The sequence below is a fragment of the Sycon ciliatum genome, chromosome 1 (genome assembly GCF_964019385.1).
Source record: "Sycon ciliatum chromosome 1, ocSycCili1.1, whole genome shotgun sequence".
In the NCBI taxonomy this organism is placed as follows: domain Eukaryota; kingdom Metazoa; phylum Porifera; class Calcarea; order Leucosolenida; family Sycettidae; genus Sycon; species Sycon ciliatum.
Genome location: NC_088643.1, coordinates 25,968,557 through 25,983,157, shown reverse-complemented (window position 1 = coordinate 25,983,157; position 14,601 = coordinate 25,968,557). Strand labels below are relative to the sequence as shown.

The following is a 14,601-nucleotide window of genomic DNA, read 5'->3' as shown; positions in this document are numbered from 1 at the left end:
ATCACAACTGCCTGAATGCTGGGTTGATTGCCTTTCCAGGACTTTTCCAGCATTATGCATTTGTTTGGTTTGCACTCCTGTGCGCGTGCTCATATGCATGCGTGCGTGCGTGCGTGTGTGTGCATGTACCGTAAAGTACCGTTGATCCGCCCCCCACGCCATGTCGCTTCCCAGCTGGGTTTTCGGCAGGGGGCGGGAATTAGATCAAGGCCGTCAAGTGCAGTTCGATGTACAACAGCGTGGAGGATCAGACTCGATGTGCTGAATTGTGCACATTTTCATCCTGGATTGGCACGTTTTGTGTACAGCAGTGCAAGCGTCGGTTCAACATCGTATTTCGTTGTACTGTAGAGGCAGAAAATTTCGTCGGTCAATAATTTCGTCCAACTCCAAAGAAAAGGAGTTCGTCCGGTTAAAAATTTCGTGTGCGTGTGTGTGTATGTGTGTGTGTGTGAGAGCACATGCGCGTGTGTGCCCGCGTATGCGCACAAATGCTTGTGTGTGCATGTGTGCGTGCGCATGCCTGTCAACAACGCCTGTTTCTTATTTAGGTGCTGAAATCTAAGAATACCGGTGCGGCTAACATTGTTGATGGCGATGCCAAGTTGACGCTTGGCCTAATTTGGCAAATTCTACTTCGATACCAAGTGAGTGTGTATCCAGTTAGTTTCTGATCGAGTTAAGCCTTGCCTGTGGTGGAGCAGGGAAGCTGGTGGCCATGTATTTGAAAGCTCATATACTGTACTCACTGGCTAGCTGTTTGCCTTGTGTTTGAAAACTCATATAATTACTGGCCTGGATTCACATAGAGGAGTGCGAGCTATGCTCACGTTCCCGGTTGTCACGTATGTCCCCCTAACCCAAGTTTAAATCTGTCTCCTCCGCTCCTTCCTTCCATGGCTGCAGATTACAAGTCGAGAAATGTCGCACAGCCACGATTCCCAGAAGCTGATAATTGACTGGGTGAAGGCATCTCTGGAAGCGTACGTGAATTCAATACGTCCCTACGTTATAGTGATTCCACTGCAGCATGCGGGATTTGTCATGTTCTCGACTACAGTGTAGATGTTGTATTCGAATGAGTTTACATGACACACCGGACCAAAGGAAAATGCATGGGTAGGGTCGGTGTGCGTGAGCAGGAGAGAGAGCGAGAGAGAGAGAGAGAGAGAGAGAGAGAGAGAGAAAGAGAGAGAGAGAGAGCGAGAGAGAGAGAGAGAGAGAGAGAGAGAGAGAGAGAGAGAGAGAGAGAGAGAGAGAGAGAGAAAGAACACTTAGTTCAGGGTGCCGTTGAGAAATGATGGCATGTGTCTAACGTTAAACCATCTCGTCAGAGCTACCCGCTCTCTTCAGCCCAGTATCACTAGCCATTTTCCAGGTGCAGTCAAGACTTCTTTTCAAAACAAAACTCTAAACCCACCTACCCCCACCGAAATACTTTTGTTTTGAAAAACGAAAAGTGTTATTTGTTGATACCCCAGTTTGTGGCCACACTCGATACAGTTATTGTCCATGGCTGTGCCGATTGAGTAATCGTAAAGCCTTTTCAGCTGCCAAAAATTCTGGCTGTAGAGATGGGCCAAGCAGCTCACGATTTCAGACACGAAGTTCTGGTTGTTGTTTCAGCCCTGTCTAGCTACCGGTAATCATGCGAGCATTGATCCACCAACTTAGCCACCCTGCATACATAGCGTGATAGCTGCAAACACCATTATTCTCTGCTTTGGGTATGGCACAATTTTGGCTTTTGCTGCACGGTGGATGCAATTTGATCAGACTCTTGAAAGTGATCAAGGACCGATAAAACCATTGCCATGTGGGGTGAGTCTGATCTACTCGAATCCATGTGGCTTGATGAGCTGCGTCTTGATCATTGAAGGTACAATGTAGTGGCGTTTCTGTGGATGCGGTGCAGTCAATCTGATTCACTCGTACATGTACGCGAGCTGTGAATGTTTCCAGTTTCCGGTCTTGTTGACATTGATATTTCACTGCTTGTCGTTTCTCCACAGCGAGGGAAGTGGCATCGAGGCCAACAACTTTGCGGCAGTGTCGTTTGAAAATGGACTGGCGTTCAATGCCATTATTGCTTGCCACAGGTTAGTGACAATGTTGAAAAGCAAGCATAAACTATCTCTGCCTGTGCTCAGTACTGTCCCTGCAAAGCAGTTGTATGCATTGAGGATTGGTGTACAGCACTATGTGCGTGTGTGTCCGTGTCCACGTCTGTGTGCGTGTGCATGTGTGCGTGTATCAGTGTGTGCGTGCATGTATTATGTGCGTGCCCATGCACGTTCTTGCATATCAATTTATTGTATTGTACTAAATTAGCCCCCCCCCCCCCTTCCTCCCCCTCAATGTCTGTGATGAGTATCATGGGGAATTATGTCAGCCCACGGTGGTCGGCTTTGCTTATTCTGATGTCACATTTGTGTTGCCATGTGTGTGTGTGCATTCGCCATTGCTTCCATAGACCCGATCTTGTGAACATGAGTGAAGTGAGAAAGAAGGCGCCTGTTGAGCGGCTACAGTTAGCCTTCACCACAGCCAAGGAAGAGCTGAACGTCGAGCCGCTCTTGTCACCAGAAGGTTTGTGACATAGAGGTGTTTCGAATGACACTATTGCATATGTTCCTTATTGAGTGGCAAGCAGTTGCCCTTGCTACCACTCCACAATTATGCAACTCCTCCTCCGAAGATGTAATTGCATCGCTCCTCCATACTCAACTCCTCTGATGTAATTGAATAACCACACCTTACACAAGTCCTCCGTGATGATGTACATGTAATTGCGTTACCGCTTTTATTGAACTTGAGAAGCCATTCTGGGCAGAGCATTCTTTCCTTCCAGCTTGTTTGCAGGATCGTCATTTGTTTCGTTTGGCTGACTCTGTGTGTGCATGTGTGCATGTGTGTGTGTGTGTGTGTGTGTGTGTGTGTGTGTGTGTGTGTGTGTGTGTATGTGTGTGCGTGCGTCCGTGCGTCCGTGTGTGCGTGTGTGCCTGTGTATGTACCCGTTGGCATACAGATGTTGCTGACGGAAAAGCTAACGATAAGTCCATCATGGTGTACACGGGAGAGCTGTACAACGTTCTGCCACATGACATGCCTACTGCTGCTACTTCCCCTACTTCCCCGACTTCCCCTGCTGCTGCCGCCACTGCGATCGACACCACTGATAATGTAAGTACACAGCAGGGGATCCTAGGTCACTTGGGCCCCTTCTCGTTGCTGTCATCCTACAGTCCATTCATAAAAAAGATGGACTTCTACAGTCTGTTTCAAAAAGATTAGCAATCAAGTTTGGGTCTTAAAAAGTATGAAGATATTTGGACAACAAAGTACATAAAATGGCTTGTTAGGGCACGGCAAATTGTTCTGTGAAGGTTTCGGAACAATTGGACCAACGTTAAGGAGTTAGAATTTCGGCCAGGTTTCTGGCCCTTTCCCATGGTTTATAATTTGCCCTGGAAGCCAGTATCGATTTGTTATCGAAACCCACGATTTATCCCTTCCTTTTTGGCCTTGTGGTTATGAATGCTGTCTGCTGACCATGAAGTTGTGAGTTCAAATCCCAACAAATCTTCAAGTCAATCATTTTTTCTTCATTTTTTCATTGTTTTGGTGATCACGCTGGTACAAGACAAAGAAGGTGGCTGCGCCGAACGACTTGTTGGAGCTCGCGTTTCCTGCCGAACTGACTCACACTTGACTGGCTCACGCCATGTGAAGTTGTGAACACACACAGCACTGAAACGGTGTGAGTGAACACGGAAGCCATTGCGCTGTAGCTACGTGTTGTTGAATACACCGGCACATGGATCGATCGATTTCTGTTTGAGAATTATTTTAGTATTTCAAGATCGCCAATTTAATTGAATTTAGAAGTCAACGCCGTCTTCTATCAGCTTTCACAGGCATCTACTTTTCTCAAAATGTCGTCGAAGTCACACGGATAGCTTTGCCACATCATGGCCTTGGGAATGAGTCTGTGTCGATGCCGTTTTCGTCACATCGTGAGAGTAAATTGCATCCTCGGCAGCTCAAAGAATCTATTTTGGTCACGAAACGCATTGGGACTCATCCCACTCGTCAAAATTTACCACACTTTCGACATGTTCTTCCTCGTATCCATATATATGGAGTCAGAGAGAACTCGTTTGTTGTAAACCAGACGTACATGTACCGACGTCAGTGAGTTGTCATTTTTCATGCTTTCGCGTGGAATATTTCTTTGAGTTCACAGTGAGTTTTTCCAGGCAGCGCTCGAGCGCTCATACGGTAAGACGGCAAACTTCCCGGGCGATCCCCAGGATTGCTAATCTTTTTGAAACAGACTATAGGTCTTTCATACCATTACTTTTCAAGTCGAATACAATGGTGATTAACAAGGTAGCAAGCAAGTCCTTATAACCGTTAATCACCATTGTACAGTTGTGGCAAGTGAAGTCCGACACTTGCCATCGGGGACAGCGCCACAAATGGACATCAATGATGTAATGCACGGCACCTAATTTGTACTATAGAGCCGTATGCATCCCAAACAGATCGAAAGGTCACAGCGTAGATACACACAGTTCACAAATATGGCACACAGAAGGAGTATGTAAACACAGCCCCATCCAATCCCCATTCATTTTTGCCAGCACCTTTTGAACCTTGACTGTGATGAGTACGAGTTTTGTCATCAGACAGATAAAGTTGTATGTAACACATGTACTGTACGTATGCAGGGCTGCAGGGGCTGCAGACTGCATGGTGCAGTCCCTTATGCCAAGTGTCGGATTTCACTTGCCACAACTGTATTTGACTTGAAAAGTAATGGTACGAAAGGCCTAGTCAAAACTGTATGGCTTCTGTGCTTTGGGTGCTGACTTGATTTTCTCGCTCCACATATTATACTGGCACACGCACAGATATAGACAGCGATAGCGACAACACACAAATTGAAGGGTAGTTGGCCGCAGCCAAAGGTGAACCGGATAACGAGTGAGGTATGGAAGCAAGGGCTGAGAGCAGGGTGTCTCAAATGGAATAGGTGTGCAAGTGGATAGCAGAAATACATGTAGGCCATGATGCACAACCACTTGGGGCCATCAGATTAATTTTCCTGGACCGAGCCAGCCGGGAAAAAACCCTCGCGTTGACGGACGCAGTAGTGAAGAAAAAATGAGTGTATATCCCCAATGGCGATTTGGCGTCATGTAGGCATGGCGAGCAGATCACGGCAAAACATTGTACAAAGCAATATTAAGATGCACGGAAATGAAGGGTGGGAGGGCAAGGGCACTGGTGAGACTCAAAACTGACTGAAGAAGTCAGGAAAAGAAACAATGATGAAGAACACATCAGATGCCATATTTGCAACCGAAAATGTTGCATGAGAAATCATTTCTCGCCTATAGACGTACAGCGAGAAATACAACTTATTTTTTCTTCTTCGCTTTTTGCCACTTGGTGCCATGGCAACTTCAGTTCAAATCGAGCAGTGTACTCTCGCGGGCATGTTACAAAAAATCAAGCTCGATACGAGCAAGGAGAGTCAAATGGCGGCTGAAAGCAAACTTTCTTTGATTGCACAACTGTGCCACGACTTTGGGACAACTTTCGCTTGGTTCTAGAGCTGGTCTCCAGCTTGTGAAGGCTGGTGCTTCAGTGCGTCGTTTCCTTGTAGTAGCGTTCCAGGAAGCTAAAGAGTACTAAAGACCCTGAAATTTAGAGAATGGATGCCAGTGTTACGATCTTTTACGTGTGGTGTGTTTTCAGTAAAACAAGTGACCCATTTTGCTGGTCCTTAATAGGCGATTCAGACTGCGGCCAAAATTACGTCTGAACTTGAATTTCCATGGTGATGCAGTCGTGTTTCAAAATGTTATGCACAATCCCTGATCAAACCCATCTGAGTCGTAGAAACGTGGTCACATTTGGCCGTAGTCTGAATCGCCTATTAGAGCCTCCCAGCAGCAGTCAAAGGGTTAACTGGTCTGCTTTGTATACCCCTGATTGTCTTTGTGCAGCCCATTGGCGATGCAATGTCCCAAATGGATGTTCTCAACGAGCAGTTGCTGGCTGCAGAGGTGAAAATGAGCAAGCTCGTCATTGCGGATGACTTCCATGCTGTTAAGCAACAGCTTGATGACCATCAGGTAGGTCGCTTTGTAGCAGTGGCAAGTAACTTGCTCAAGCATGAATGCAGATGCAGATTTGGTAACTTGTACATTCCGTGGCCTTTCGAAGGGACAGTAACTCTGGTAATGCTCGAAAGCTTTGTGTTGCGGCTGTCTGAGTTCAAGTGCTTGAGACCCGTTGACCAACACACATTTTGTGTCAGCTGTCATGTTATGCGGTGATTAGGTTGGAACCAGGGAGTAGTAAGGTAGTAGTTTACTACTCTATGGCTGCAATGTAATGTGTGTGTGTGTGTGCGTGCGTGCGTGTGTGTGCGCGCGTGCGTGCAAACCTGCGTGTGCATGTGTGCATGTGTTCACATGCCCCATGGGTGTCAATAGGACTTCATGAAGCACCAGCTGGGCCGAGCAAAGGAGTCACAGCTTCAGGACCTGCAGACAAGAGTGCCGCCACTCATCATGAAGATGCCGAAAAGCAATCCGAACAAAAAGAAGTGTCACAAAGTAATGCATTGATCACTTAGATGGCAGTGTAGTAGTCGATGTTTTTACTTCTACTTTGTCAATTTGTGCTTGGCTAGTATTTCAGAGGGTAGAAGGAGAAAGAGAACTCTTCATGCTTTGGTAATTTTGTGTCTATTCTGTTGTGAACTGCCACATCCATCCACTTCTTGTGTCAGGCAGACCTGCGTTGTGCCAGTCTCCGTGTGTGGTAAGTGTGAGGTAGACATTGTTGGTGCGCTTGTTGTTACTTCTAATGTAGGCACTCTCCGGTCTTGTGATAAAATGGAATGAGGTGAGCGGCGCGGCCACTCAACTTCAGGCACAGCTGCTGAAGAAGCTGTCGGTGCTGCAGGACGCACGCCTCAAGACTGTGGAGGACTGGCTGGATCACCTGGAGGAGGTGCAGGCGCACGATAACACCCTCCGGCCGGAGGTGTTGAAGGTCAGTTTGTTAGGATACGTCGGTCCCGGTTCACTAATAGCTACAAGTAGTGATATTTTTTACTTTCCAGATTCCAGCGTCTTGTTCTTGTTCTCTGCTCGTACATTCATGCAGTGCTGGTTCAGTGTGCAGTCAGTGTTACATGATTACAATTGACTCCTGATATAACGAACACCATTGTGCAGGAGGATTAGTTCTTTATAGCCGAAGCTCGTTATAACAGAAATGCACTCACACTATGCGAGCAGCAAGTCATGAGCGGATTGTGGCCCATGGCAGTATGAGTGTACCTGGTTTACACGTGGCCCTACAAGATTTGGTTCGTTATAAACGAAAACTGTTCGCTATATAAAAGGGTCATTTTTGTATGGGTTCAAACAGGGACATGGACCAGGGTTCGCTATATCACGAAATTCGCTATATGCGAGTTCGTTGTAAGTGGATTCGACTGTAACACACTTGTGCTACTAAGCCGTTTCTTCCAGCCTGATGCTTTCTTTAATTTTGGTGACTTTCTCGCCTGGACTTCGGCATGCACTGTCACTGAAGTGTTTTTGTGTGTGTGTTGTGCTCTTGTCTGGCTCTGAATGTGACTAGGAACGTGAACGTGAGCTAGTTGTGTATCAAGAGGTCTTGGTGGAAGTGGTGGTTGTCGACAGCAGCAGTGAAGGAAAGGCGAAAATGGATGATCGCCTGGCCGGCATTCGTCAGCGCTGGGAGGTGGTGAACCGCTTTGTTGTGCTGCGCCTGCTGCAAGTGTTCCAAGATCGCATGCAGAAGGCCGTCTCTGATCCGAAGCCTGACATCAAGGAGCTGAAGGTATATCTCTTGTTCACTAGCAGTCATGGCCAGCACAGTTCCGTTTGTGAACCCCCTTTTTGATTGCTGGCCCTTGTGCCTATGGGAACACAATGGAGGAACTGTTTCACGTTTGGAGCTGTATCCTTGCTGGAGTGGTACCGGTAATAGCAATGCGTATTGTGTTGGGCCAGCGCTTTTGGCCGAATGGTTGAGGGCTTGCCACTGCAAATCATGAGGTCCTGAGTTCGAGACCCGCGCTGGCAGCGTGCACTGTGCTAACAAATGCGGTGCTGCATGCGTGAACCACTTTACATGCAATGAACTGCGCAGACACCGGGGTCAAATTTGTACTCGCTACCGGGAGTGAGGGTAACTTGGATGCAGCCAATGAGGTTCAGCCAGCTTGTCGGGCACTGGTTGTAAGACTTACCACCTCAGCCTCGTCGCTAGGCGCTGCGTCTTCCACTGTAGTACTCAGGCATGGTGGTGGCCTGGCACGAGCTAAACTTCCCAAGCTGGTTGTGTTTCTCAACACAATTGTATGGACGGTGGTGCGCGGATGTGCAAACTTCACTTTACTTGTATTTGTATTTATTCAACATTTCCTGGCTCGTCAAATGACTGCCAGTAACAAAATTTGTTTCATGAATGTGAACTAAAGGGGTGATAGGCAAGCACTTACTTACTACGCTGTGTAAATGTGTGCTCACAGAGTGTTCAAGAGGCTGTGCCCGATCATGACAAGCAGCGCATTCAGCTTCAGGAGAGCATTGACAAGCTGAAGTCAGAGCCGACCAGTCGCCATGACCACTACTTGGACGACGTCGACACAGAAGTCAAGGCAATGTCAGCGGCTTGGTCCGGACTCACGAAAGAGATTGACGACAAGGTTAACGCCATTGAGGAAGATCAAGAACGGGTAAGTCGCACGTCCGCGTATCTCATTGGATTGCCAGTGTTATAATAGAGTGAAACCTTGTTAGAAGACACACTGATAAAGTGATAACACACACGTTTGCTTTAGAAGAACTAGTATTTGTGACTATGGGACGGATCACTATGCAGTGGTATAAATACGTATTCCCATTTCGTCACACAGATACCGTAAAAGCCCGTAGTAACGCCCGCCCAGTATAACGCCCACTATCCGCGTACATGCCCAGGTGCCCAGTGTCAGCACTCTTGTCTCGTTTTCTAGCCCACCTCCGTGTAAACGCCCATGGGCGAAAGCACAGGTCCATTACACAATGCAGTGCATGCACAGCTCCATATGTATGTACGGTACTGCAGTGTAGTGTACAGTACACAGTGCAGTGCATGCACAGCTCCATGTGCTCTGTAGTATATCCTAGTGTACAGTGTACAGTGTAACCTGATTTGTACATGCAGTAGTACAGCATGATGTGAAAATCCGTCTGATTTCACTTACCCGAAATAATGCCCGGGCCCACATTAGCGCCCAGGCCCCAATTGACGCTCATGTTCTAAACCTTCACTAACGTTTCCGCCCAGGGCCTTATTACAGGCTTTTACGGTACCACCAGTCCCTTACTGCCTTAGTGTCGAAAAAGTATGAATCAAGAAAAATTGCAGACAAGAAAAAGAACAAATCGTGAAAGAAATCGAGCAAGAAACAATTCAAAGCAACAAACTCGATGCGTCCCGACATGGTCAACTCATGAAAGTATATCAAATCAACGTGAAAATTTTTTAAAAAACATGGTAGCGACTTCGGTGATAATTTTATAGGAAAGTTGGTTGCTCCCCACACTGGGGCGCACGCTTTCCGCCGACTTGACTTGACACTAAGACTTGACTGACCCACGACTGCCATCCAGAGCACACGAGAAGTGCATCAAATGGCCGAGGGTCCTCAATGCCTGGCAACTAAAGACTGGATCAAGAACGGGAACACAAGCTGTGGGAAAAGGTCGTTCAGACCCATCAAGCAGTGATAATGCATCAGGTACCCACTCTGTCAGTTTCTGGTGCATTGCAGAGTAGACTGATGACATATCCAGAATACTATTGCGTCGATCTTCCGGCACTCACCACAGAGGAGCAGTGACTAACTTGCAAATTCGTCCAAGCGCCCTTGCACCGGCAATCTGTTCTGGAACACCCAGGTCAGCAGAGACAGCTTTGAGCAAAAGGTTTGTCTCACCGTGAACATCTTTAAGAAAACCAAGCCTGCATTCATGTAGGACACAAGTTGCTTTGACCTCCACGAGTGCGGATTGGTGGCATGACAGCCAAACATGTTGGCAATACTTCAAGTATACAGGATGAAGTACTCCTCTGCCTGCGACGTGCATAGGCCATCTTGGGTTGCACTCGGGTTCATTACCATACCATTACCATTCTCTACAGCACATCTGCCGCTCATCGTGTTTTTCAGTTTTGACAAAATCCTGTCACCAGCCTTACTCCCACCCAGTGCTTCACACACATCAGCTACATCGCGTAGCACTTCCTGCAGTTTCTTAAGGGTGTGAGCAGCAGTACCACATTTCATATCGACATGACCCATGCTGAATGTTTTACATTCATTTGCAAGCAGGTATGTGCCATACTTCTCGCCACACCTGGATGTGCCATCACTGTAGAGTGTCAGGTTATCCGACGCAAGAAGTTCTGAGGCTGCATGCATGGGCATGGAGCTAATGCGTTTCAATTCTAGTAACATGTTTGAAAGAGTTCCTGTACTTGGCAACTGCTCAGCATCCATTCCCACCATCTCCACAACTGTTTCGATTACAGGACGGATGTTCAGGATCCCAACATTCAGTGACAGCAGCTTGAGATGACACATGCGAACATGATCGACAAAAACACCATCACCCATGTTCTAAAGCCATGCTCTCAATATCGGAATCGAGCTTGTCAACTGTTTCGTGCAGCGTTGTCTCATGCTGTCCCATTTCATCTATATTCTTGGTGCGCCTACCAACAACTTTCCGCAAGAAGACGGCTGTACAGCAACTGTACTGATTCCTGCGATTTCTAATTACACTCTTGCTCTACTTTCAATTTGTGTTTCTAATCACAGGCCTCCTTTGCGAAAGCCTTTTCTACCTTCTCTTGAAAGGTGCCTTAGTCTGTGCACCTGGCACTTGCATGCTCAGTGATACCTACTGCAAGACTAACTTCTTTGCACAAAAGGGATGTCAAAGTGCTGAACGAGATATTCCTGAAGCTGCCGTAAGTTACACTCATCTTTCTGCAGTTTACTCTTCTGTGACTTTACACCGGCGATGTTCGCACCAGCAGCTGAGATTATGACCTCGCTTGTAGTCCATTTGTTCTAAAGCAATGCCATTGGACACTCTACCACGTCGACACAGAGCTGGGAGATTGTGCTTGTCAGCAAGGGCACCGCCCAGCGCTTCTCCGTTGAGTCCATGCTCCTCGCAATGAGGGGGGGGGGGGGGGGCAACACATTCTTCCATGACTACATTGGTCAGTACTAGGGAAATAAATTCCATGAAGAATCGCTGTCCTGCAGAGGAACAGGCATATTCATTCTTTGTAAAATCGAGGTCGTAGATCATGATTTTCGATGCTGCGAGAGCGAGGACTTACCAGAAGCGGGAGAAAACAGCGTCTGAGTATTTCATTACCGCTCGAAACAGCTAGAGATCTTAGGCACTACATTGTGACACACGAAACGAAAGCTCAAAACCTCAGCTGACAGTGATCTTCCCCACTGAAAATGAATAAATTCAAACAAAAGCGAACAAGAAGTGCACCCACTTCACTGCGCCATGACGTAGATCCTTTTTGCACGCATCACCATCCAGATCAAAGCAGGCGCTTCTGTCACATGACTGATATCCCTATCTTTAGTCACGAGAATCCACTAATGAGCGTGGCAGGAAAATCGGTTCTGGAAACATTTACGACTTTGATGTTGTACCAGAGGACGTTTTCGCCGAGTGCTCGTCATATTCTTGTGTCCAGAATTTTCAGTCCAGAATTTCACCATGACCAATCTGTCGCCATGTGAAGTTCATTCACCGTCCGTAGAGGGCTCAATTTGCCGAAGGCAAAGAGTGGAATACACAGAAGAACGAGCAGTTGCGGTTTCGTAACTCTGAGTTTCACGTACTGAATCAATCATCAGACGAAAATTGACCAACCTGTCTGTTGATGTGTGCATGTGCGTACTCTGCATGCGTGCGTGTGTGCATTTTTGTGTTCATACCAGGCAAAGGAGTGGCGTGAGAGAGCTGCCAAGCTCAACGCATTCCTGGATGACACCAATTCTGGTGTTCTACACCAGTCACTGCCAGTTCATGACCTGGACGCCATTGTCGAGCTACACACTGGACATGAGGTGAGATACTTTTTCTTCTTGCTTCTCATACGGTAAGGTTTTAGCTTTCTACCTGGACTAGTTGAGCAGGGTTGCTAAATTTATAACAGGCTAGTTTTCATGGGTAAGAAAGGAAGGACCGAAAGTAACGAGTTATGGCCAACTGTTCACCAAAGTAACCAGATCATATACGAGCCGTCAGAAGCAAAAAGGTACCTTATGACATTTTTGGCCAAACTGAGTTGACGATTGTTTCAGATACTACCTGGTCAGGAGATTGTCATGCAAAAAACCAGGTCCAAAAATCTCAATTAATCACAGAGTTACGGTGGAAACTATCCGGACCATCTATGACTAAAATTCACAGAAAATACAAAGCGAGTATGCGAGCTGTGAAGTACATTACAAGTTTCGTACTTCAAAGTACAATAATGCTTGGAGGCCTGGTTGGGGCTTCCTGGAAATGTAGAGTACATCACACTCTACAGAACAATCGTGAGACCGTCTTGACACTGTTGGGAGGAACATTGAGATGTGTTCTACACAATAATACATGTACATCACCGTCAATAGAAAATTTGTAGTCTCTTTACACCTAGTGTTCTGGGAGGAACGTTATCCTCCAGTAGGTGGAACAGTACCAATCACCTCGTGAGAAGGATGCCAGCAGAAAAGTAAACAAGCAATGCATGATTGTGGTGAACTTTGCGGACAGTCAGCTTGCCATGCTGCCTTCTGGCGCTGGGCATAGCGTATCTCTGTATTCATCAGGCACATGCGGTCGCACCGTGTTGAACAGGTACTCCTGGCGAGATTGACTGAGGCCAGCAGCAGGCAGCAGAGGTGGTAGCCCAGCAGATTTCACAGTGTCGATCGGAACACTCAGCAGAACTATGGCTTCTTCCTCACCACCCACAGACTTCTTGACGGATACAACACCTGGTGCGGCAGCATCAAACCTGAGGTGGTGAAGCCCGCGGATACCTTTAACGGGTCGGAAAAACTGGGCTAGAAATGCGTCCCATTCCCTCCAAGTTAGACTAGATCCCTGAACAAGCTGGGCTTCATTGCATGATGCACTGCTGTTAACCAATGCTGCCAGCTGTGCCAGGGAATAGCAGTCGCTCCGACGAAAGCGCTGTTTGATCAATCCGAAACAGCCGTCGACGAGGCACCGTGTGTGCCCTGTCAGCATGAAACTGTAGGTGATGGTGCTGTGGAAGCCCATGATAACCCTCCAAGCAAAGTAGGCACATACAGTGCGATTCTTGTTCTGACCAGAACAATTATCGGCATGCAAGTGTACAGCTTTCTCACCTAGCCCATGCGTTTCAAAATAGTGGTGGAGCATGGACACGACAGCATTCGGACCATGAGAGCGCTTGCCGTCCTGCCCAATCGTATCAGCTTCATCTAGTAGGTAGTTAACCTGTCTCGGAACCGCCTCGCAGTTCACTCCAAAGAGTTGAATCTTTCTCGGCACCTTGAAAAACAAGGGGCCCTCCTGCCGTGACGATTGCGGTAATGCCACATTCTGGGCGAAGTCAAAGGTTACATGAACCTTGGTCAGAGGTTGGCTGCAGCTAGGTTGTGGAGGTGCTGGAATTTGTGGGAGAGACTTAAGTTCCTCCTTGGCCTCCACAGTCTGCGCACGGTACAATTCACGCTCACGCTGCGCTGCGTGGATATGTTCTGTGAAGGCAGCAGTTGCAGCCAATTTCTCAGCCTCAGACGCCGCGCTGACAACTGAGCGCCGTAGAGCCTTGCATGTTTCACAAACATCCGCTCTGGGAGAGGCAATTACAATGTGCGGTAAACATTTTTTCCAGATGTCACGAAGTGTATCATATCCGACGGCTCGCATACCAGCTTCAGTACAGGACACGACATACTTCTTGTGAATGGAGAGTTTGGTCTCATAAGCAGGCAGAAACACTGGTGGTCGGTCTGCTCTACCACGCAGCGGCGCAGGGTGCGGGATGCCAAATTGTTCCGCAAAGTGGTTCAGGAAAGTCACAGCAGCCTCCACAGCTACAAATGGCATGGCATTGGGAGCACGACGTCCTTTGTTTCCATGTACTCGTGGGACAAGTCCGTTCTGGTCCAGGTGGTGCAGCAAATTCCTGAATTCCTTCATGCCAACATTGTAAACATAGCGAAACGCACCCTGGCACACGTCCTGTCCAAACACAGAATACTCGAAGCTATTCCGTCTTCTCCTCTCACCTCGCTGAGTTGCTGGGGGATATCGACATGATTCTAGCAGGCCCAGCGTCAGTAAATCTTTCTCAGAACGATCCAGCTCTTGAAAATTGAGTCGCGTCTGCTCTACAATTCCCAAATCAAGTTTTCTCAAACACATTTTCTGACACCCGCAGTTAGGGACAGCGAGCATCGCCACCGCGGCAGCA

General features: G+C 47.5%; 1 protein-coding gene across 5 annotated transcripts in view; it reads left to right on the top strand.

Moving 5' to 3' along the window:
- Nucleotides 1-14,601, top strand: part of LOC135820292 (dystrophin-like) — a 105,697-nt gene that overhangs the window by 15,197 nt on the left and 75,899 nt on the right. For all 5 annotated transcript variants that reach the window (XM_065333616.1, XM_065333615.1, XM_065333614.1 and 2 more), the window contains exons 5-15: nt 552-647; nt 907-983; nt 2,013-2,099; nt 2,474-2,589; nt 3,029-3,183; nt 6,018-6,146; nt 6,510-6,632; nt 6,892-7,074; nt 7,672-7,893; nt 8,588-8,794; nt 12,083-12,211. In XM_065333616.1, the coding sequence (XP_065189688.1) occupies nt 552-647; nt 907-983; nt 2,013-2,099; nt 2,474-2,589; nt 3,029-3,183; nt 6,018-6,146; nt 6,510-6,632; nt 6,892-7,074; nt 7,672-7,893; nt 8,588-8,794; nt 12,083-12,211 (1,524 nt within the window). The remainder of the gene's footprint in view (nt 1-551; nt 648-906; nt 984-2,012; nt 2,100-2,473; nt 2,590-3,028; nt 3,184-6,017; nt 6,147-6,509; nt 6,633-6,891; nt 7,075-7,671; nt 7,894-8,587; nt 8,795-12,082; nt 12,212-14,601) is intronic.